This window comes from Branchiostoma lanceolatum, chromosome 19, assembly GCF_035083965.1.
Source record: "Branchiostoma lanceolatum isolate klBraLanc5 chromosome 19, klBraLanc5.hap2, whole genome shotgun sequence".
Taxonomy (NCBI): Eukaryota; Metazoa; Chordata; class Leptocardii; order Amphioxiformes; family Branchiostomatidae; genus Branchiostoma; species Branchiostoma lanceolatum.
The window spans coordinates 3,650,660-3,675,684 of NC_089740.1; the positions used below are offsets into that span (position 1 = coordinate 3,650,660).

The 25,025-nt window shown below is 42.4% G+C and overlaps 4 protein-coding genes across 5 annotated transcripts; 1 reads left to right on the top strand and 3 right to left on the bottom strand.

Moving 5' to 3' along the window:
- Positions 1-6,413: 6,413 nt before the first annotated feature.
- LOC136425082 (phospholipid phosphatase-related protein type 5-like) lies at positions 6,414-7,639 on the bottom strand. Of its 2 annotated transcripts, XM_066413851.1 has the most exons (3): positions 7,585-7,639; positions 7,127-7,138; positions 6,414-7,028 (listed from the first exon to the last, which is right to left on the bottom strand). In XM_066413851.1, the coding sequence occupies exons 1-3, from the start codon at positions 7,624-7,626 to the stop codon at positions 6,807-6,809; spliced, it is 276 nt and encodes a 91-aa protein (XP_066269948.1). In that variant the 5' UTR covers positions 7,627-7,639; the 3' UTR covers positions 6,414-6,806. The 2 variants fall into 2 exon arrangements, with proteins under 2 accessions (XP_066269948.1, XP_066269947.1); XM_066413850.1 differs by lacking the exon at positions 7,127-7,138 and having other exon boundaries at positions 6,414-7,040.
- Positions 7,640-8,300: 661 nt separating this feature from the next.
- On the bottom strand, positions 8,301-11,696 carry LOC136425856 (phospholipid phosphatase-related protein type 3-like). Its single transcript, XM_066414791.1, has 4 exons — positions 11,511-11,696; positions 10,622-10,801; positions 9,935-10,064; positions 8,301-8,557 (listed from the first exon to the last, which is right to left on the bottom strand). Exons 1-4 carry the CDS (start codon positions 11,694-11,696, stop codon positions 8,301-8,303), a joined length of 753 nt encoding a protein of 250 aa, XP_066270888.1.
- A 2,324-nt stretch (positions 11,697-14,020) lies between these two features.
- Positions 14,021-15,900, top strand: LOC136425292 (uncharacterized). The gene has a single exon (XM_066414132.1). The coding sequence runs from the start codon at positions 14,115-14,117 to the stop codon at positions 15,654-15,656; it is 1,542 nt and encodes a 513-aa protein (XP_066270229.1). The 5' UTR covers positions 14,021-14,114; the 3' UTR covers positions 15,657-15,900.
- A 71-nt stretch (positions 15,901-15,971) lies between these two features.
- Positions 15,972-20,331, bottom strand: LOC136425293 (uncharacterized). The gene has a single exon (XM_066414133.1). The coding sequence runs from the start codon at positions 19,080-19,082 to the stop codon at positions 16,572-16,574; it is 2,511 nt and encodes an 836-aa protein (XP_066270230.1). The 5' UTR covers positions 19,083-20,331; the 3' UTR covers positions 15,972-16,571.
- Positions 20,332-25,025: the final 4,694 nt, after the last annotated feature.

The window sequence follows — 25,025 nt, forward strand, 5'->3', positions numbered from 1 at the left end:
GTCAAAGTCAAAGAAGAAGATGTGAAAAAGAAAAAAAAATTATATTTGGTAACTTTATAACATGTTCTGTGTGTTCAATTGTTTCGTCAACCTTCCTGACTAGGGGTGGGTACCGGTACAGAAAATTCAGGTCCGGTCCAGGTCCAGGTCCAGAGGGTCAGGTCCAGGTCCGGACCTGGACCTGATTATAGTAGTGTAGCAGTACACCATATTTTGGAGAGTGATTTACTTGATTTCAAGTATACGCATGTGTCGGACAGTAACGCCATGTCTGGAACGATGTAATTTTTTAGGTTCGCACTGTCTTGAAATTAGCTATACTCGCCTCGCCGTGTGTTGACTCATCCTTTAGGTGTTTCTAGATATGATTCACAGCTAACATCTTCGAAAAAGAGCAACCACGACTCGTTAAATCTGCTGTTTTGTATTCTCTTAGACCACTAACATTATTATATTTTGTTATGTGACCGCTTTCTGGTAGTCTTGTACTGTAAATTTTCTAATCGGTCCAAAGTCCGGTCCACTGATTTTTTCCGGACCGTTTTTTTTGGACCGGTCCACACAAAAATACCGGTTTTGTACCGGTACCGTGTACCGGTACCCACCCCTACTCCTGACCATGTAGATTTCATAATAAAGGGAACATTTTAGCCATTTTTTACCTTGCTCTCATCAGTTTTGGAGTTCCAGAAGATGCCATCAATATAATCAAATCAGTGTGGCCTAAAATGGCGAGACGATGTAAAAAGACGTTCACAATCTACAACAACTTACCACGATTCGTCACAAAAGCATGCTGGGTAAAAATAACACATCACGATCCTGGGACTGAGATCTGTGCTCCCAACCTGGGTACGAGAATATCGCGTGATGTCAGCAACGAAATCTAAACATTGGTATGGACTATAATCAAACATAAGAGTCTTCACTAAAACATCAAACTATTTGCAAACAAGATTTCAGTATATGGAGATATATTGCAAAACAAAGGCTAACTATAACAACGTAGACTATAGATATGTAGATATAATAGCTCATTCATCATCGCAATAAGATATACCCTGCATAATTGAATCTCATAAAAAATCAAATATGAACATGTCTAATTCAAATATTCTAACATTGCACCTACACGAAAAGAACTAACTCTCGCGTTTCAAGATCACGTTTTGGGCCGAAATGATTTCTAGAGATTCGGATAACATTTTTTTTTCGTTAGTAAGTTATCATCACTGATGTAATGTAATTTGAGATGGCCCTGAGCGTTTAAATTCCATTTACAGCTTAGCTTTAGTCCCTCTAGCAGTAACAAATATTGTTACTCTTGTCCACGATATGTTAATCATTTTGAAGCTGTCAATACAATATTCCGCATAATTATGTCATGTGCGAATAAAGTTATGGTAGCAAATTAAAGTAACCTACTAGCAGTCGAATGTCTATCGGATACTAAAATTGCTAGAAGGTGGAGGGCGTCAAATGGCCCACAGCATTTGATTAATATTCTTTAGTGCTTTCCTAAAATCTAAGTACAAATATACATACACACGAAAGTATATATCATAACTAGGCTATTTAAGGCGTATAAGCTGGGTTATACACCGACGTCGTTCTAGTGATATAGTTCTCCTCCGATCTGAGAGGTCGTCTGTCATTGGTCACTCCTTTCCGCCAATCGTTGACGTTGGAATTGCTGACGTCATGATTGGAGTCGTTGTGGGGGTGCCTGACGCTGGGGCGGGGCAGGGCCAGCGGTTTGGAGGGGGTCAGGGTGCTGGGGCTGATGGTGCTGGTGACGTCACTGTCAGTGTCCAGGAACTGCAGGAGCTCGTCACGTGACCTGAGGGGCTTGAAACAATTAACAATGGCGAAAACCTGCAGAGAAACAAATAGAAAACATTTAGATTACTGGATGGCCATGTCTGTGACAATACGCAATACAATACACAATACACAAATGGCTACCTTTCATAGTGATTAGCCCATTCACGGTTGCGACTACGCATGTGCAGTGTCAAAGGTGAAGGCCTCTGGCTTGTAAACAGCTCTCGTTTCGAAATTGTCTAGATTTGCATAAAACGCCCAGACTGGTTTTGTTTAAGTCTTTGGGGCCTTTACCTTTGACACTGCATAAGAGTAGTCGCCACCGCGAATGGGCTTATACATGCACAAATGGCTACCGTTCATAGTATTTGTGTCTGACATTGTGTTATGTGTTGAGTGTATACTTAACCTAACCATGAAACTGCAAAGTATACAGCTTACTTAAATAATTGTTTGCAACTAGCTATTTGTTTATTCTTTCACTGTTGTCTTCTATATTGCTTCGCCTACATGACGCACCTCTACCATCGACAGACAATTTCCATTGTCATCTGTGTGTGTGACATCTTTACAAAGGTGTCATTTGCATAATTGAAGAGAGTAGCTGATGACTTCTTTGACCATATTAACCAGGTAGATGACAACATCAAGTTCACACAGGAGTCGTGTCAAAACAACATGCTCCCCTTCTTAGACACCAAAACCATCATAGAGAAGGACGGCAACCTTCAGTTCGAAGTGTACAGGAAACCGACCCACACTGATCAATATCTGGCTTTTGATTCCCATCACCCTTTGGAACACAAACTAGCAGTGATTAAAACTCTCTTCCATCGAGCAGACAATGTCATTACCTCAGACGACGCAAAAACAGAAGAACGCAGACATCTCCGTGTGGCTTTAGCCAAGTGTGGCTACCAAAATTGGACCTTCAACAAGGCCCTCAAACCTTCTGACCAGTCTAAGAAAACACTCAAGTGCAGACCATTGACCAACAAAAACAAGGTCAACATTACCATTCCCTACGTCCAAGGAGTATCGGAAAAACTCAGAGGTATCTTCCAAAACTTCAACATTGCCACTAACTTCAAACCTCACTCAACTCTCAGGCAGAAACTAGTCCATCCAAAAGACAGGCCTGAAAAAGGCATCAAAGCCAATGTCATCTACAAACTGAAATGTGAAGAACCGAACTGCAATAACATGTACATTGGGGAGACAAGTCGACCACTAAAAGAAAGGTACAAGGAACATTGCAGAAAGAGCGCTAACCGCTACTCCTCTGCCATTTACCACCATCTAAAACACAACCAGGGACACTCATTCAATTTCGAATCCACGGACATCCTAGATCGTGAAGAACGCTGGTCGAACGGGGAATTAGAGAAGCAATATATGAGAGGATGTACAACCCCGCCCTCAACAGGAAAGGGGGTCTACGCGTTCAACTTTCAGGCACCTGGGATAATGCACTGCCCACCACCCCCCACCCCCGGACAAGCAACATTTAGTTACTGTACTAGAACAACAGTAGCTAATTGAACTATTGGCATAAACTTTGTCTTGAATTAATCTTCTTTTTGAAGACTACTTCAAGACATCCTAAATTGTCTTTACCTCATTAACATATCTATTCAGAGTTTTGGTATAAAACCTGGTGTTCTCAGTCCTATCGTTAGTCACTGACGAAAGACAGTGGATACTGTCTGAAACGTCTGACTGTTTCAAAATCTTATCCAGTTGCTTGAGTAATATATTTTGGCGTATTTGCATAATTGTCTTGTAACGATAGAATATATATTTCCATCCCCGCGAGTTCTTTTCATTAATTCCCTCAAGCCGTGACGTCGTACCGTAATCTACCTTCCCAGGAATTCTGTAAGGACCAACTGTATGACACGATTTTCTGGTCGCATTGCTCTCGACCATTGTTGTACCTTTGGTGTAATTTTTTAGTAGGCTTGGCGAATTTTAGTTTGATTTTGTAGAAAGTACTCGAATATTTGCCAAGTAAATCACTAACCTAAATTATGTCTCTAGATTGCATGCATCAAAAATAGAATCTTTTAGTTTTACGTCGAACGGTTATGCTGTTGACGTAAAACTAATTAATCACAGCTAGCTTTGTTTGGTAGCCTCTTTTTTGTTATATTTTTTGTCAGATTTGTTTTGGTTCTGGTAGTCTTGCCACAATGATAAAAGTGAGTCAATCTTTCGACTCTGTCTTTTATAATTACTCTTGCTGTTTTGATATCTCTAATCAAATGTGGGATACTTTTGTATAGATGTTGCCTAAGCTTACTATATATACCCCAAACTATTGTATACTATTACCTATATTTAGCCGTTCTTCCATGCCAAAACAGCTTTTGATTAAAAACAGAAAATACCTCCGCCTCTAAGGCGTTTCCAAAAAAGCAAAACAAGACCCGACTAATCATTTCACTTTACCAGCTGAAACTTCACCATGAAGCTGTTTGTTTGCACGCTGCTTGTGACAATGGTTGTCATGGCAACGTTTATCGACGACTCCGCGGGATGGAGGCGCAGGCGCAGGCGCAGAAGGAGCCGAGGGCTGGATGCCGATACTGATGGTACGTTTGGTCATCACAAACAAACATTAAGACGAGCAATTCGATTTTGTCTAGATTTTGTCTGGTTTGCTACAGATTGCGAAAGTAATATTCTTACATCGTAGTAGAATAAAATCCTTTTAAGAGATTTGTATTCCATAACACGCTCGAAGCTGTTAAAGTGTCTGAAATGTTCTCGATTTACGCCTTATACGTGATTTTCATATCTCCTTCCAGCTGACTCGGAACTAAGGGAGGTTGTGGAAGAGGCGAGGTCGCTCCTGGAAGAACTAGACGAACGGCCTGGACAACTGCATAAACGGCTCCCTGGTTTCTACGGGAATTTATACGGTAAGACCCGAGCCTAGTCCCATTGACCTTTTCTGGCTCACTATTCGTTTCGTTTAGTTCCAAGGCCTTTTCTAATTGAGGCGAAGCATAATGATTTTCAAGTAGCTACCGGTAGTGCAATGCGGCTTCGCTACGGCTCGCGTTTTTGGCCAAGCACACCGGGTCACCCCTACTCTTCTCAATAAGTGCGTTGGGTTCTTTTACGTGCGAAAGTTTGACGCTTGAGGCTGATATCTGAAGCTCCCTCATACACGGGCTGCCAGCTTTACGTCAAATCAGCACACTAAATGTTTTCATTTTGCATTTCTACGTTTTGACGGAGGTGGGTGGGACTATGGTATCTGCAGTATTTACACTAGGCGCGTGAAACTAAAAGATCAACATTATTTTGTGCCGTTTTTGCGCACTTTTGATAACAACTCCGAACGCAAATGTCATACATACGAAATGACGAATGCAATCCCTTACAACATGTCCCAACTGGAGTCGACCCCTATGATTGAACTCGGGTCCTAGGATCCAGGGAATCAGATCCAGAATAGTGTGATTTACGACATTTTTATTGAAACCGTTATTTGTCCGCATGGCGAGACTAAGGGAAACGTAACTATTGATATTCAAGATGCCATCTGTAATTCTATAACGTCATTGACAAGATCTAGACACAGAAATTTTGTAACCCATACTTGATCACCAAGTTAGACTCGTCTATTCTTTACTCTTATAACCCATCTTTCTATCTATTTGAAGAAAATACGAATGATTATATTATAAGGTTAGTGTGCTGATTTGAGTACAAGAAATTTGCATGAATATCATAGCTGTCTCTGAGATAAGTTTATTCCTGGTCTCATGTTATTGTGCAGTGCATTTTTCTAATTTTTCTGTTGCTAATAATGATAATTTTTTCTTTAATACAGCCACTCGCAGGAGACGCTCAGTAAACTGACGTATGAACTGAACAACAGAAGTTTCCGAAGACTTCAAAAGAGTGGGATTCGCGCGAAAATAAATCAAATGATTCAGACACAAAATGTCGTCGCTTATTATCATCATATGCTTATTGTCTGAATTCACATCGTAAAGAGTGATTCTTTTCACGTAAATGGAATGTTATTCAAGTTAAAGAGAATGCACACGGATAGGGTGCACACAATTTGTTTAAGACAGATTCAGTCCAACATCAACACCAACCATATAAATATATAAAGAAAACAAGAATATCGTGCACTCATGCTGTGACATAAGTGTTGGTTCAATAAAAGTTTTAAAAAAAAACTTGCGAGTTCATTTATTCTATTTACATACATTTACAAAATAGCAATGGCTGTCAATAATTCCACAAAGAACTGTAAGATTCAGATATGCGACAAGTATTGCGCATGCATGAATGTGAAAGTCCACCATCTTTGTTGGTAAAATGCAAGGTAGAACTGCGGTATATATCCTAATGTTTTAGTTTATTCTATCTTATACCTCGCATACGTTTACCTAAAATAAGTCATCGAATCACACCGGGAAGGCTCCATACTCGTTTCAATAAGCGTTGTGGGTTCTTTCATTACGTGCTAGATGTGTGGCTCTCCTCAAACACGGGACCTTCACTTAACGTCTTATCCGAGGGACGGCCCTAACCGAAGCTATGCACTTATTTTGTGAGTGAAGCAACCTCCTTGAGTGAGGAAATTCGTGTCAAGTTCGTTTTTTTAAGGGTACAGCGCGAGTACATGTCAGGGATCCATAATGATAATATTTTTCATTGGTCAGAAAGTACACGTACAATGACAGCCTTTCTATTGATGAGTTGTTGCAGGGTTTAAAATCACGTAGTACGCATGGGCAGCAGATACATATTTGCTCCACCCGTGTATTTCGCTTTAACTGTCGCAACGGTCTGGGCGGCTGCCATTCGGCGCCAGCAGGTGACCTCGATACGACCTTCCCCAACCGAAGTCAGGTACCCATTCACAACTGGGTAGAGTAATGAAAGTCATGTAAAGTGTCTTACACAAGGCCACAAGATCGGACCCAACATGACAGGATTCGAACCCGGTACCACTAGGTTGTGAGCCGAACGCTCTGTCGTTTCGCCACACTACCCATAGTTTCACTTACCAGGTAAGTCGCCACCGCTGCGCCGAGCGCTAGTCCCACGGCGGCGTCGGTGAGGTGGCACCGATAGTTCGCTACCTGCATCATGGCGTTCATCAGGGCTGCACCGGCCGCTCCCAGCACCAGCAGGGGCTTCAACAGACGGGTCCCGCTCACTCTCAAGGTCACCTGCAGGTACCACTGTACGGGGGAGGGACATTCAGAATACATTCAGCGATCCTGCCGCAACTAGGCAAACTTGGCGTATTGAGGCCATACACATACACCTGTAGGTACCACTGTGCATAAAAGTAACATAGGGAATAGATCTTTATACAGCAATCTTGCTGCAACTAGGTAAACTTGGCGCAGACTTGGCATATACATGTACGACACATGCAGATATCACAGTGACTACATGACAGGAACGTACTAGGGATATACGGAGCGATCGTGCCGCAACTAGGCAAACATGGCGTATTGAGGTCATATACATTTACGATACCTGGAGGTTCATACACCGTACCGTTGTACATGGCAGGGATACATCCAGATCAAACAATCTTACCGTAACTGAGTAAGCATAGTAATTCACTTGCAGTCACTTTTAGGCCTAAAGTCGTAAATGAAAAATTATTGGGAAGAACCCGGGCCACCAATATACATAAAATACGTTAAATTCGTGGCATAGAGCAAAGGTGTAAAGGAAAAACTACAAGTCAAAAATTTATCAAATGTTTCTCACCGCCAAGTAGACTGTTGCGTATCCTCCTAGCGCTGTCGGCATGTTGGGAAAGGACTTTCTAAAGAAAAACATAATGTGAGTTATTACACTTTTTTCTCAATTATCTTGGAAACTATAGAAAGCGTTATGACTACAGTGTAGCTGAATCTGATACAACACTCAGAACACTGTGAAATATGCTTTTTACTCATCGATTCCACATAGAACGTTTCATGGAAACAGCTGCATGCTACGGAATGGAGAGCTTGGTCTATGTTGTAATGAGATATAGTTTGCCCATTGTGCTACTCACAGTGCCCCGCGACTCCCAGCATGCAATTGGATCAATGAAAATGTATCATACCCTAATTAGGTTGTTACATTTGTGCTAATGAACTTTTATGGCTGCATATCCAATAAAGAAACACTTTTTCTAAAGATGCTTTCTATTCCAAGCACATCTGCTTTTCAGTCCATGAAAAATGTCCCCCAAAGATCTTTATGGCAGCTATAACTGTAGTTAACCACTATCCGCAAGAGGCACTCAGCAGCACTCAGAAAAGCAACAAGAAATAACAACAGAAACACGTACACGTCCGACCTATCGCTTTGATGATGAAACTCTCCTAACTATCCTATCAGTGATACACAAGCTTCCATCTCAAATCCTTTTCATATCTGGTTGGGTCAATATAAGGGAATTCATTATAAACCTAAACACACTTTTTTTTACCCAATCAGTATTTTTCAACTCTACTCGGAGTTATACAAGGATGAGACTGAGTGATGTCTGTGTCTTTAACCCACCTTGCCTGTAGGATAGTTTCGTTGGTGCCTGTACAAATGTCAGTCACGACAAACGGGTTGTCCTGACACTGGACTAGGCTGTAATCAGGCAGGCACACGGTCAGGAAATACGGGGTCAGCCTTCCGCTCATCATCTGTAGCACGTTGGCAAGGACGACCGTCGAACAGGCACCAAACAGGTGGACACCTAAGGGGAGAAAAGATAAGTTGATTATGCGTCATCAGGATAAACCAAACTGCTAAGATAATTTAATTGAATCTATCTGAAATCCAAACTTTTGACAGTGTGTATGCCATATAGCCCAGATCTTCGGCTCCAGGGAAAACAGGCCCCAGGGGATATTTTGCCACAGGTCCAGTAATGCTAGCCAGAACTCAATCAAGCTCCTGTAACGGCTTGCTGCCCTGTAACCGCATAGCCGCCCAAGAGCTTGATGGCATGCGCTGTTTATCCAGGGGAACCCTCCTTTCTAAATATGGATAATTTATGCAGCCATCATCAGCCCACATGAGCTGCCTGCCATGGCCAGACTAGTTGCTAAGGATCTAGTGCTGTTGCTATCCAGTGATTGACAGCTACAGATGTCTGATCTGCAGGTGGTAGGAATAGAGTTTCACAGCCCTCCCCTCAAGTGGCTTCAGAAGTCAAAGCCCTCAAAAATCCTTAGGAATGGACTCAAGTATAGCGGTCAAAACTTGGTTTTGGACATGGGAGAAACTGCCATTGTCTGCCTGGCCAAGGAGGTTTAAAATACATTTTGATCGCCTCGGATGCGATATGATTTCTACCCCCCCCCCACCATCTGGATCTAATTTCCCATCCCTTCCTCCCTGTCTGCCTGTGGTGCCAGGTGTGACAGCTAACAGACATGCTAACTAGCTGGTTTCTATGGCAATGGGGATCTGGCTGAAATCCTGGCCTCTGATTGGTGTTAATATTTTGATGACAGTTCTCCTGGCTTAGAGCTAGTCGAGCACAAACTCCGCGGGGAGGGGACAGAATCCCCGGACAGCTGGAGTTTGCGTTATACAGACTACAGCAATGCCACTATGCGACGAGTAGAAGTAGTGCAAATTCAGGCGCGAGGGGGGTTACTGGGGAATTACCGAAACCAAGCATGTGACCCCCTTTAAGCTTTCCAAAACGTAGTAGTAGCCTGCTACTACGCTCTACAAGGCTGGCGGGATAGTGACGTTGGCAACAAGGCCTTAAGCTTAGGAGGTCCCGTGTTTGAGGAGGGTCACACATTGAGTTATTAAAAGAACCCGCCACATCTTTCAAAAAAGAGTATGGGCATGCCACGATGTGAGTGGGTCAAAACATTTCGGCCTAAATGGGGTACCAGGTAGGTAATTTCCCGAGCAGCCTTCGTAACCCCTGCTTCTCTTAATGGGTCAGTGAAGTCATTCTTGTCTTATCTTTCTGACCTAGGGATGTGTCTCAAGGACATCAGTTTTATCCTTAAAGCCATTTTTCTTTAACGACTCTACCTTGTAACTGGAAGTACCTGTACTGAAACTGAAAGTGAAGCCACAGAGAGAAAATAGTGTGGAACGTACTCACCAATGAATCTAAAAACCCTGCGCATCCATGACGTCACGTGACACTTTCCGGACCGGATAGTGCGCTCCGGAGGGTCCGGACTGGTCGACGCCTTCTGGAAAATCAGCCGGAAAGTCTCGCCAAGGATGATCTGGGGGACAAACATCAAAACTTTGCATTCTGTAGTTTTAGACTTTTTCAGACTATTTGAACACATAAGCTGTGTTTAGAAGTCGAAACAAATTTTATCCATCCATCCATCCATCCACACCGGCACATACACCCACCCCACACACAGACAAAAACAAACAGACAAACAAACACACAAATACACATTCATACACACGCACTCACACACACACACACACACACGCACACACACAAACACACAAGGCACACTAATACACATACTCATACACACGGCACACACACGTACACACTCACACACACAGACACACTAGTACTCATTACATACACATGGCAAACATATACACATACACGCATACACACACAGACAGACAGACACGTCAAAAACAATACTTAACATTGAAAAAAGCATAACATTCGGGTGAAGAAAATATGACATGCTTTACTCGTATGGAATCTTTTCTTTTTTATTCTTTCATAATTTCATAACTAGCAGTTCGTGTATTACAACGATACCTGCACTCCATTTTGTTTGTCAAATTAAACAAAATCTTCACATACCACGATGGTGGGAAGGCCAACAGCCACCCCGTACATTATCAACGGCGGGATGGTCTCTGTCTGGACGTAGGGTTTACTGTAGTCTTTATCATTGCAGTAGAAACCTTGCTTGACCGGCGGGAAGAAGTCGGTGAACTGTAGAAAGTACACCAGGGCACCCACGCCACCTAGCACCACACACTGAAAGTGCAGAAGAACGGTTAGAGTATAGAAGTTGAACGCAGTGCTACCAGTGGGCTTCCCCTGGCTGTAGTACTGTTAATGCATTTAAATTCGCGTGGTTTTAATTTCGCGCTAAGGTGAAAAAGGAGCGTTCGCGGTTAAGCCACATACGGCTACAATATTGGACAAAAATGTTCGCGGTGAAACGGTCGCCGCGAAAACAGCGAACATGAAACCACCGCGAACATTTCTGTATTTACAGTATTATCTGTGCTTGTACAGTTGCGTTGCCTAAGGGATATAGGCGCTACCCTATATACACCACATGCTGTGGGAAAGACTTTGAATTTCTATCATCTTTTCCACGTGTTTTCACGTAAAAGGTCAAGCGGTCAAACTTCAGACTGAGGACGAAGCATGACGCTTTTTCGTATTAGCTAGTAGTGCAATGCGGCTTCGCTACGGCTCGCGTTTTTGGCCAAGCACACCCCTACTCTTTTCGATAAGTGTGTTGGGTTCTTTTACGTGCAGAGGTTTGACGCTTGAGGCTAATGCCCGAAGCTCCCTCATACACGAGACCGCCGGCTTTACGTCACCATCCGAAATGACGAATGCGATCCCTTACAACATGTCCGAGCTGGAGTCGACCCCTAGGATCGAACCCGGGCCCTATAGGATCCAGATGGCGAAGCAGTGGGGTTGCGCTATCGCTTCAATGCAAACGTACCTCGACAAAGATGAAACATGGTAAAATGGTGAGACTCCTCTTGGCCGGAGTTACTGGCGGATGTCCTGTGCGTGTGGATGCGCTCGGAGAAGACTCCTCCTCCTCCTCCTCCTCCTTGTCCGACGCTTCCGTCTCCTCATCACTCAGCGTCGGCGAGTTCATGCTGGGAACGTTGGATGACGTCATCCCTCTGGAAAGAAAATGGCGACCGGATATCATGAATGATGTTTAACCGAACCAACATCGGGTTTCAATATTGATCCGTTTGAGAGACATTTTGTTTGTTTGTTTGTTTGTTGTTGTTTTTTGCTTGTTTGTTTGTTTTGCATACCTGGTAAACCATCCCATGGCGTATTGCACCAGGTTTATACTTAAGAACACAGGCTGCATATATGGACTTATTTATTTGATCCACTCACACCGGAAAGGACCCCTAACTTCTGCAAAGTAGTGGCTATCATTCAAATACAAGAATTAGGTAGGTAAAAGTGAAGATATTCCCATGGCCTTTTGGGGGCCGTAGGGGTAGTGAGGTTGTTGTACAAGTCAGAGAATTGACCATTATTGTATGGTCATCATTGATGAAGAAAGATACACAGTATCAAGAAGGATTAAAATCTGTATCTATATTTATCAATCATTACTGCTATCATTGCTGATCTGTCTAAAAATGTAGCTGATTACAATGCATGTTATATGCATCGGCCTTTTCACGGTAGCCTCTACCAGGCCCAGCGGATGGCTGGAAAAATAGTTGAAATTGGCCAAATAAAGTGAATAGTATGCTAAGGAAGTCGGCTACAGAGAGAGGGTCCAATATGCTATTCTAGCGGCAAATTGGACCCTAAGGCAGACTAACTTCTCTTGTACGTTTTTCTGTGTGGTTGGCCAATTTCTACTCTTTCCAGCCTCCTCTGGAGCCTGGTAGAGGCGATTTTCACCGGCCCTTCTACCTGTTGAGAGACGCGGGGCACTATGGGTAGCGCAGGGGGTAAACAACATCATTACCATGGCAACTCGGTGTATGCGTCCCGTGTGCGGTCTGGTCTACGTTGTCATGGTGATGGTTTTGTTTACCCCTGAGCTATCCATAGTTCCCTGTGTCTTCGAGCATCCAATGGGATCCGTATATATGCCGCTAAGGAACGTCATACTAAAACACAACCCCAACAGATTTAATATATCTACAGTAAGCGGTCGGACGTCAGACTGAGGACGAAACATGACGCTTTTTCATTTGCTTGTAGTACTTTTCACGTATTACCCAAGCACACCAGGTCACCAATATTCTCAATGAGAGTGTTGGGTTCTTTTACGTGCAAATAAATTAAAAATTAAACTGGCGTTTGAGGCTTACGCCTGAAGCTTTTTAATAAACGGGGCCACCGGCTCTACGTCACCATCCAAAATGACGAATGCAATGTCCCTTACAACATGTCCCAGCTGGGGCCGACCCTAGGGTCGAACTCTGGCCCAAGGCCCAGAGGCCAAGCAGCGGGGTTGTATTACAGCTTGTGCCTCGGGGAAATGTCGTACCCATGTACGTCAGGCCTGCCATATTTAAAGGAAACCTAAGCAATATAAGGACCTAAAAATTGTATGTTAAAAGTCAATTTATCTAGTCATGTGTATACATGACTAGTTAAAACAACACCATCACAATGTATACCGACGTCCATCATGCAAAAATATGACTTCGTTGTTGTGATGTGAGAACTCACTGAAAATCGTCGCCGGGGTTTTCGTAGGCCCGCCAAATTAAGAGAATCATCGTCGTTTTTGTACGGTTTTAAAATGCTAAAAGCAAGTTATTGTGCTAAACAGTGTTAGTAAATGTCACTACCATAAAGATTTCAGCATTTTTTCTTCTATATTTTGGGCCCTAATATTACTTTGGTTGCCTTTAATGATCGTGCCCGGTTAACTGAATCAATCAACGGGGCTAAGAAAACTAATTACATTCCGTCTCTAGACATTACCATAGACCCTTCAGCCCTTAAGTTTCCCGTTCAATAAAAGATGACTAGTCATTCTGTCTTCAGATCTTCACATATCACTGGCCCCAAACCTACCATCACATAAACCAAGGATCAATCTAAAACCATTGACCTAGTTTCACTCGAAAGCGCCACCGGTACATAAAATAGGGAATTTATTCATGAATTCATACGCTTTTCTTGGTCAAGGATCAAAGTACTTGAAAGAATCAAAAGGACTATTGTGTTTTTACATATTGATGCCGAATTGAAAGAATTTCTATTTCAGTTCAATTCAGGTATTTCTATTTCAGTTCAGAGCGGAAATTTCAAGTCCCTTTCATTTGGGTGGAGCACAAGAGAACTGAGTTAAAATAACAAAAACAGAAATAATTGGTTTTTGAAGAGTGCCCTTCCCTTTTCTTTGTCACTGAACTATAGAAGTGTCGAGGGGATTTAAAACCATTCAAGTCAAAAGCGCTCAAGTATTACAAAGTTGTTCAAATGATAAACAATTAACACCATTATCAATTCTCGGCTTTCAGTCACGTGACCCGGTCTTAGCAACGGTTGCTATCCGCCATCTTTGTGCCCTACAACTGCGTTCCCTACAACTGCGTTGTGAGTCATGGTGCACTGCATTGTTGTCGGTTGCGTTTCGAAAAGCGACAAGAAGGAGGGGATTGGTTTTTATTCTATACCTAAGGTGGTTAACGGTCAAGGAGAGGATCACGAGAAGCTCACTGAAGAACGGAGGAGATTGTGGATTTCGGCAATCAGCCGCGCGGACACGGAGACCAAGAACATTCTCCAAAGTGAGCGGGTTTGTGGTCACCATTTTATTTCTGGGAAGGCTGCGCCTGTATGGGATAGACACAATCCTGACTGGGTCCCCACGCTGAACCTTGGAAGAACAGACTACAGGGGTGAGGCGGCGAAAGAAAAGCAACAGAAGGAGGCAGGCGCGAGGGCTAAAAGGGCTACAGGCCGCAAGAAGAAACGCGGCGCTGAACAACATGAAACTCCGGCTGCAGCTAAACGGGTGCCTCAGCGTTGTGTGCGACAGATCGATTTCGCCCAGGTTGAAGATGTGCCCCTAGATGTGGAAATGGCTGACCTCTCGTTGGAAAGCAAAGAGCCACAGGATGCCGAAACACGGACAGAGGAGCTGCAGTATGCTTTCAGCAGCGTGTCAGTTCACCAAGAGTCGAAGATTGCTGGAACACAGACAGAAGAGTTCGAGTACATGTTTGGTGCGCCAGGTTATCAAGCCCCCGACAGAGACTTTTTTAAATCAGCTGAGAAAGTTAGATTTTACACCGGTCTGCCTACATATGAAGTCCTTATGATTGTTTTTGATCATGTAGCTCCATTTGTTACCCGAAGGAGCAAGAGCCTGGATAGTTTTCAGGAGTTTATGATAGTTCTTATGAAACTCAGACTTAACCCGCCATTCCAAGCTCTAGCTTACCAGTTTAAAGTATCGCTTGCCACTGTTTCGCGCATCTTCAGCACGTGGATTGTAGCATTGGACACCAGACTATCATGTTTTATTTCTTGGCCTGACAGAGAGGATTTGTGGAGGACTATGCCAAGGTGCTTTCTGCACACATTTGGCAGGAAAGTGACTGTAATCATTGACTGTTTCGAGGTATTCATCGCCAAACCAACCAACCTCCTGGCCCGTGCACAAACATTCTCAAGCTACAAGCATCACAATACTATCAAAGTTCTCATTGGTATCACACCACAAGGGACAATCTCTTTCGTGTCAGAAGCTTGGGGTGGCCGAACGTCAGACAAGTTCCTGACAGAGAACTGTGGATTCCTAGACAAACTGTTGCCAGGTGACACAGTCATGGCTGATAGGGGATTTACCATTGATGAAAGTGTTGGTCTGAAGCAGGGACAGCTTGTAATTCCTGCTTTCACAAAGGGGAAGGCACAGCTAGATCCAATTGACGTAGAGAAATCAAGGGGTATTGCCAATGTGCGAATCCATGTGGAAAGAGTTATTGGTCTGTTGCGTAGGAAGTATACTTTCTTACAGGGAACTATTCCCACAGATTACTTAGTGTGTCGTGAGTCCAAAGTACCGTTGGTTGACAGAATCATCAGAGTCTGCTCAGCACTTGTAAATTTCTGTCCGCCAATTGTACCTTTTGATTAGTTTCCATTCTATCCATTGTTTAAGGCAGACAGAAAAGTATGCTGCATCAGTCATAACATGCATAGCAGTCATTAGTGCCTGCTTGGTAAGTCTTGTCAACAAGAATCTAGAATGCTGAGGGAAACAAATAAGACGACTTTGCTAGCAACAACATAAAGCAATTATTTTGTGACCTCCTTCCATCAGCATTGACATGGTTATGGTATATATTATGAACCTGAAGTGAATAAATGCCTACTCAGGACAGTTTTTGTTACAGAACTCATCATTTATTTGAAGACTAGAACAAGTTAACTCAATGCTAGATACTCAACTTCAGTACAGTAAAAGGAAAGGTAAAACAAGCTGCGGAAATCAATAACATACTTGTCCTCTGTGGTTCAATTTGCTTGAACATTATAATTACATGTAGGTCAAAATGTTCAAACCATACCACTGCATCAATGTTAAAGTTTGACTGGTATATCTACATATGGCTCTCTCATGTCAAACTGTTAAGAAGATACTTGCCAGTACCCTATGATCTGACATGAAAATCTAAAAATAGCATTACTAGTCATTAGAATGAAATAGCATATAAGCATACTTCAAGCAATAATATACAGATAACACAGCTAAACTTGTCCTCTGTGGTTCAATTTGCTTAAACATTATATTACACGTAGGTCACATGTTCAAACCATACCACTGCATCAATGTTAAAGTTTGACTGGTATATCTACATATGGCTCTCTCATGTCAAACTGTTAAGAAGATACTTGCCAGTAAGGAAGGGTCAATCACACTACAGCAGATATACACACTACAGCAGATATACACACTACAGTAGATGTCTCAAGGAAGGGTCAATCACACTACAGCAGATATACCCTTTTTGTATAAATATGCTTCTGTCTATGTAAGACAGAAGTATATTTATACAAAAAGGGCTGGGTCTTCCAAAGTCGGGAACATGCTGATTGACCCTTCCTTGAGACACTTCAATAAGTGGGGACGCATCCTAGGTATGTCAAACGTTACAGTGCTTGGATCAGTAGCGTAAACTAAACATACAGCAAATGCTATTGAAAATACACCACAGTCACTACCGTTTGACTGTTGTTGCACAGGTACATAATCTAAGGAAACAAGATTCCCACCAATTAAGTCATTGGTCTGTTCTTTCACCTCTTTGCTAACCGCATCATGATATAAACTATCATACAGCTTTACCCTACCAGGTAGGCAATCTATTGTACTCACACACACCCAGTGACCTTGGCCTGTATGCAATATTTGTATACATTCAGAAGATACCACATCAAAGTTTCGGGCAGGCCCTAGTGATGGGCGTTGTAGTCCTTCGACTCCTGGATTTACTTGCCTTACTAGAACTTGAGAACAATGTACTATATCACCTGTAAGCCAACCATTGGGATCTATTATGATATCATAATCTGACTCACTGAGATTTGACAGACTGCGGTACTTATCAACTGACTCTGTAGTCTCATCAGTGATAACAACATCTTCCTCATCACAACTTGTGTTACATGTAGAAGGAGAATCAACAGGCTTTGTTTTCTTAGTACAAGAATTAGGAGTACTAGTTGATGGCTTCTTCTTCCTACATTGCTTACACTGCCATGTTGTTTTAGCATTATTGGGCATTCTTTTCATGTCCAAACAACTAAGGTGGAAATACTTCCCCTGATCACAGTTAGCATTGTGGCATTTAAGGTACCTGTCTTCCTTACATGGTTTGGCATTACACATACATACAGTGGTGCAAATCAAGGCAGCCTGGCTTACTGCTGATTGTTCTTGCTGCTTCTTAGGCTTCTTGCCTGTTAGCTTTTGGTACTCTGGTAGCCGGCTACAGTGAGGACAGTACCAGGTCTTTCTCAAAGTGACCCCACCAATACCCAAACATGCCTCATGGAACTGGCCATATGGACATTCTGCATTACTGCATGTTACATCATCTTTACCCCTCTCTCCCCTACAAAAGCAAACTGCATTTGAGCCAGGGACCTTTACTGGCACATCACATTTCCTTGTGTACCACCGCCCAAGGATCTCTGGTAGTATACAGATTCTCCAGAAAGCCTGGAGCTTGAAAAGGACCCTCTTGTGGTGTTCTGGGTCAGGTTTGATCCTGTCGCATACCAAGTAGGCGTTCCCTTTCTGATCCCACACACACACTACAAAATCACAGAACTTCTTCTCAGACAAGACAAATAGTTGTTGTTGAACCTGATAGTAATAATTGTTACCTTTCTTCAACCTTAAGTCCCCATCTACCTTCTCCAGACATGAACTCTTGCTATTCACATACTTGTCATAGTTACAGTCGGGTACAGATGTTGGACATTTTACCTCCCCACATCCCTCCCCACAACAATCACATGACACAAGGAAGTCTGGTGTTGCATGCAGGTAAGGGTGTTCTTTGTGTATGAATAAACCACACCTCTTTATCTGGAAGTTGACATGTTTGTCTTTCATGTATGCCTCATAAGTCTTGATGGCAGCTTCTTCCTTCTCACATCCATGTCTTGTGGCTTTTGTGTTCACTTTGTAGAGATCTGGATAACATGTGGACTTCAGGGTTGACTGTGGAGGCTGTGCCAAGTTGCTATGGAAGACTGTACCACTAACAGAGGCTCCAATTCGCCCTGCCCTGTGTCTGAAAAAGCCAGGACCTTTTGCTTGTGTCCTAGTGTCTTTTTCCACTGTGTCAATCTGCTCATCTGATAGATCAATCTTAACCTCTAAGCACTTACGAAGTAGCTCATGATAGGGAAGGTTGAGATTGTCAGATTGAAATAAGTCGGATACTACAGGTATGTTACGGCTTCTCATGACAAACTGCCCTGCATATGGCTTAATCAAACTGAGTGCCACTGCTTTAGAACTACACTTATTAAGTTTCGCATACACTTGTTTAATCTCTTCTGCTGTGGGGACACTCTCCTCTGCTACCTCAGTCTTCTCATGTGATGGCGGGACACTGTCCTCTGCTACAGCAGTCTTCTCACATGATGGCGGGTCCTCTGCTACAGCAGTCTTCTCACATGATGGCGGGACACTGTCCTGTTCTACCTCAGTCTCCTCATGTGATGGCAGGGCACTGTCTTGTGATGTGGGAGTGAAGGAGTCAATTTTGTGGTCAAGTTTTTCCTTCAGTCTTTTTGCTGAAGTGAAGTCAATATCTCTCACTCTTTCATAATGAACTGCCTTGGCATATGTGGGAAGAATCCAGGTACATTTCACTTGTGTACATGCCAGGTTCCCATTGATCCTTGTCCAGCATTCAATGTAGAACAGCACACTGGCAATATGTGAGCAGGACTCACCCAGCCCAGCTTTGCAGTGACAGTGTGCAGATATGACCGCTCCATCTGTTTGGACTATCAGCCATACGTCAGCAGGGGCGTCGTTCATTCTTTGAGAATGACGAACTTTTGCCACCACCACATACTTTCCAGCAATGATCTTTCCCTTCACTTCTGCGATAAATCCGGACACCACATGGTTATACGCCTCCAAACTTTTGTAGTTTTTAAACTGGTCATTAGTGTAATGACTTGTCTGAAGGACGAGGTAACTGAACAAGTCTGACTGTTCCACAGGTGGCAAACATTGACGGACAAACTGATGACACGGAACAGTCACTGGATCTATGTCGATGATAGCAATTTTCTCAATGTATCTTCGCTTCACATGGCTCTCCAAACTCAAGGCATACTCTGAGAGAACTGGTACGTTCCTGGTATGGGGAGAGGGTAACATCTTGATTCAGCACCTAAAAAAAGGAATAAAAGAAAGTTTCATCAGATACAGAATGATAGACTAATATCACTTTACACAGTCCATGTACATGTATAATGCAAGATGGACAGTTGTGTGGCCCAGTTGTTTTGGAGCCACACGAGAAACTAAGGAACTGTGCAAACACACAGGACACACATGCACAGTTAATATTCTTCTTTTTGTCAGTCAGCCCCAGTCAGTCATTCAATCAGTCAGCCCCTCAAAATATTACAGATCTTAGCATAGAAAAATTATCGTCAATTTTTTAAAATTTCTACTGACACTTGTCCCAATCAACCAAATGTTCTGTGGGATGTTACTCCGAAATAGATTCAAACTTACGGGCAAGTCTACAAAACAGGTCTTGTGTCATGCCACGTAAACAAACGCCCCCCTCCCCCATTGCAACACCGAAAAACTTCTGACAAACAATCAAAATTCTGCAGTCCAAATACTGTTTAATGTACATCCAAAACGATAACATGCTACTATGTGCAATTGTTATGGGATTTCATCCACCAGGAGTTAGTATTTGGAGTTTCAAAAAGTTATGATAGATTCTGAAACTGACAGCGTAACCCCAGCCGCAGCGAAACCGAAACGTACTACGTAATTACACAAACAAATTCGCCCGCGGCCATCCTTTCGAAACGGGGAAAAATATGCAATCTGTATGACAAACATTGAACTTAAAACACCTTAGCAATATGCTCTACGCAATACAAGCATTTATATCGCTGTATTTTACCAAGGAGAAGCAAGACTTACCACTGAAGTTGACCCTCTCAGGCTCCGTTGTCTTTGTTGTGAAATTCGATCGCGCGGGTGACACGCGCGGGTTTGAAAAGGGCACAAAGATGGCGGATGCCCATATATGGAAAACCCGTGACGTCATGTGAAAGCCGAGAATAGGTACATTTTGTCACGAACGCTCATGGCAAGAAAAACAGCGGAAAATGAACCTTCTCTCAATCTCTGTTACAAATTACCTTCATAAAACCTTAGAAGATAATTTCATTCCAAAAAGGCTTTATTTGATTTCAGAGTGGTATAAAAACGAATTGATTGAGATTTGTTTGCGTGAGGTACAGTTGTAATGGTTGTCTCTACGGGGAGTATAGCCGTTAGATAGATACAAAGCAAGGGACACAAATAGAATATATACAACTTAAAGATAGCAAAAATATAATAAACCTGCGCTAACAGATTGTATGAAGCACACAAGTAGTTCAAAACACAGTTTGAAACAAAATATATTGATTAAGTAATCTAGCGACGTACGCGTCCCTTACCTAGTACATCGATCGATTTTTACATCACTAAGGCGTTACTTTCAACACAAATTCCAACGAAATCCTCCACAGAATTGAATGTACACAATAAACGAACGTTAACGGCACCTATCCGAGCCTTAACAACGTGGGGAAATTGACGAGAGGAATTAAACTTGGGGGTTGGGAACACCGCCAGGGGCGTTTGAACATTTAAAAATCGTAGAAGTGGCCGTTATATGACGGTAATGACTCTCTCTTGGCCGTTGCAGGGTATTTTTTGGTAAATATCGCCATTTTTAAGAACGTTTGAAATATGTTATCGACGGGCTATTACATATATCTTCCTTAGCTTTGATATTGATATGGGGTAGAGTATTATTCAGTATGTTTACATTTTATTATGGGGCAGTCGTGGTGCAATTTCTAATCTCTCTCTCTTTCTCTTTCTTTCTCTCTCTCTCTCTCTCTTTCTATCTCTCTCAATCATATTGAAAAATTGGCTTCCACTAACTTTTCATATAAATGAAACAAAATTAAAAACAGAACACAAAAATGGGAATGACGCCTAAATGAGTAGGATTTATATTTCAGCACTGCATGTTAACATCTCAATCAGTATGTGAAACTGTAGACCGAATGCGCTTTTCACAATCTGTACGCAATAATATAGGCACGCAAACATCCGAGCATTAGTCGCATAACAATTCCCTTTACAAATAAAAGGCCATATGGTCGCACATTACGATCCCCTCGGTGATTTAGTCCCACCGGCATTTCAACGGCTCATTTACCCCGTGCGTATGGGCATGAAAAACCAATTAATTGAAATGATCATGGTGAGATTTCCTTTAAAATGGCTGAATTTTGACGAACAATGGACGATCCAATTTCTATAGGAGGCTCCCAATGGGGGTTTATAATGAGTATTGTTTCCCCCGTGTTTAGTCAATACACAATCATCACGCCCATTATCACGCAAGACCTCTTAGGTGGAATTTACAATTGCATGATTCCCGGGATTCTTTTTTTTCTCAAAGTTCCGTTTGGGAAACGTTAATCTTTATATTGCATGAATTTCACTTGTCGCTTTATACCATCAATGATTTATACTGAAATAGTTTTTAGTATCTACAAAGATTAGAACTAAGGGATAAAAATAGATCTTAAAAAGCTTTAATGTAACAAAGGCGACAGAAAAAAAGGGCGAAAATATTCTTGAAGTGTTGACCTGAAACATTAGCATCAAAATCACCAGACAGCCCCCCTCCCCACGGTTCTCAATGGCTAGTCCCTTGGTAATGCAAAATGAATTGTATTGACCATGTGAATAGCTGTAGTCCTATTACCGTTACGGCATTGCTGCGAGAATCATTACATTTGTCTTATTTTAGCAACTAATGGTTTTGTGTTTTGTCATTTTAGAGATGGCTACTCCATGATTTAAGACATAATTGTCAATACGAATAGTTTACAAGTGTAATATAATATCGATAAGCTATATTTCACGATCAGTACAAAATGAAGATTAGATCAATAAGGTAAAATCATCTCCTACCACAATTTCTCGTCTAATAAACCATATAATGAAGAGGAAGACAGATTTATTGTAATTAATCGTTTTACAGATCGGCCGTTGACGAGTTAACGATGATACGGTGAGGCCTAGGGAAAACAAAATTGTGTGTTTCCAGTTTCGGTCCTGAAAAATATTAGGGTCAGTAGGTAGGATTCTCTTTTTTTCCTTTTTTTTAGATATTGGCCGAAGTGTTCTAACAAACGAACACAATGCAAAAATTAATTGTAACTAGAAATATGGTAGTTTTGCTATTCATACGGGACCCACAAAAATGAGAACTGGGAAGAAAAAAAGATCTTGAAATGCTTAATTATAAAAAAGGCGACAGAAAAAAGGGCGAAAATAATCTAAACGCGGTATTTTCAATATCATTTTGTAATTTCACAGATATACAGTGTACAAGAACAAAGAAGTACAATGTTTACTACAAACTCCTCAAAGCTTTAATCTGTTAATAGAGAAAATATAGGTTTGTTTTGAATTTTCACTCCGATGTCAAATCGGAAATTTCGTGTCCCCTGCAGGCGGACGACCCCCCAAATAATTTAGGGTTGGCAGGTTATATTACTCTTCAAGCAGAGGAGGGCTTCCGGTTGGATTTTGACGTGTTTTTAGGCGTTTTTGTCAGGCTTTCTACTTTGTCATTTCTTATTGTTGTTTAAAGAGCTAAAAAAATATGACAAAGTAGAAAGCTCGACAAAAACGCCTAAAAACACGTCAAAAACAGCCGGAACCCCTCCTCTGCTTGGAGAGTAGGTCGTTAGACGTTAGACGTTATTATGATTTCAGCCTATCTGATGTTTGAGAACGAATCGTGCGTCCACTAGGCGACAAATTGGGAAATTTGACCTCAATTTTACACCGGGCGGATTTAGGGCGGGTCGTTACCATGGCGATTAGAGAAGGGAAGCAATCATTACGTTGAGTGTTCGGCTTGAATGGTTGGGACAGTGGAGACAACTTCACCTCATCAGAGAAAGAGTAGCCTCTACCACGGATCGCTAGGAAAATAGTAAAAAAATGGCCAAATACAGTGAATTGTATAAAGGGAGTCGGCTACAGAGAGAGGGACCGAGCTAGCCTCCGTTGCAGACTCCTTCCGGCTGTTTTCATTTTCTAAGTTCCAGTTTTACTATTACATTTTTTCTTGTTGTTGGCCGGCCAGCAATTAGAAAAGAATGTAATGGTATAAAAACAATAACTTGAAAAAGAAAACAGCCGGGAGGAGTCTGCATCGGAAGCTAGACCAAGCCTGCAAGTGAAACCCTGGCAAATATTCTCCCTATATATAGCCGGCGTAGTTAGTCTGGTAGAGACTAGAGAAAGAGTGTTTTAGTGACAGAATTTAGTTCTCTTGTTCCGTCGATAAATTATGATAGTCTCTACCAGACTAACGCCGGGTACAGGGAGAATATTTGCCAGGTTTTCATTTGCAAGCTCCGTTACGCGAAGGAAATGTGATCTTCACCGTGGACTGACTGGCTAATCATTCATTTTTCTGGTGAATTTTACGATCCATATGCCCGTAGGAGGGCCTGGTGGAGGCTAAATTATGCGCTTGGTACACATAGCAGTCACAGACATGCAATTCTAACCTCAAACAGGCCCTTCTACGGGCGTATGGATCGTAGAATTCGGCAGAAAAGGGAATAATTAGCCAGTAGTAGGCTGGTAAAGACTTATTCAATTCAGCATTCGTTCGTTCGCTTGTTCAGACCGTTGTAGTGCCTAGTGGCACATATGGTAGCAAGTTTCCTTGCTGTTTTAGTAGCGGGGAATATTGATACAGGGAGGTGTTGCTAGCCTTTCCCCTTTAACGTGCTTGAGGCACCTACTAGAACACGGGACCCCATTTACTACCCTTCCGAAAGACGGGAGCAGCACCAACCGAGATGATGTCCTGACTCAGGATTGAACCGGGGTCTCCCAGTTACCAACTAATTGGAACCAAGAGCTCAACTGTAAGGCTGCTACTATTTGAGCTACAAGGACAGTACATCCCTTCTGTGTAAAGCGAAACCAGAATACTGAAACAACCTGCGTACATTCGTTCTCTCTCCACGTAGTTTCAAGGATATAACTCTTCCAAGTCTCTTTTCAAATCGGCGAAGAACCCATTTTGAACCTCTCTGCATTTCGTCCTTTTGTTTTTCAATGTTTTTAACACGACCGTCTACGGTATACATCAATCCCTGATGTGTATGGTGGCCAAAAGGTCTCTCACCCGAATTACTATTTCCAGACATTGATCCCCAAATACCCTGTACACATACACACTGGTGGTTTGATATATAGATTCCCTTGTGCTTATGCGGTATTGATGCCAATACAGAGTACCCTCCCCCCTTAACCATTGACCGCAGCATACTAGCTCTATCCTACTAACTAAGAGAAAATTTACAACAAAACCACAGCTACATAGAATGTCGTCTACACTTACCTTACGAATAGGGATTCCGTTTGCTTGATACACACGTAAAGATGAAGAAATATGGGGCTAGAAATCCTCGGCGTTGGGAAAAAACCTCCTATATAGTGCTGGATGTTACCAATGGCGCGCTAGTAGCACGGCGTATCGGGCCGACTCGATTCCTAGTCGATATCACGCTCCTTGGGTGGCTGTGATTTCTTCAAAGCATAAATCACTGATCTTACACTACTCCAGACGCTGCGATATCTATCGTCTTGAAGAGATGAGAGTGACAGCTGCCCAGATACAACAGT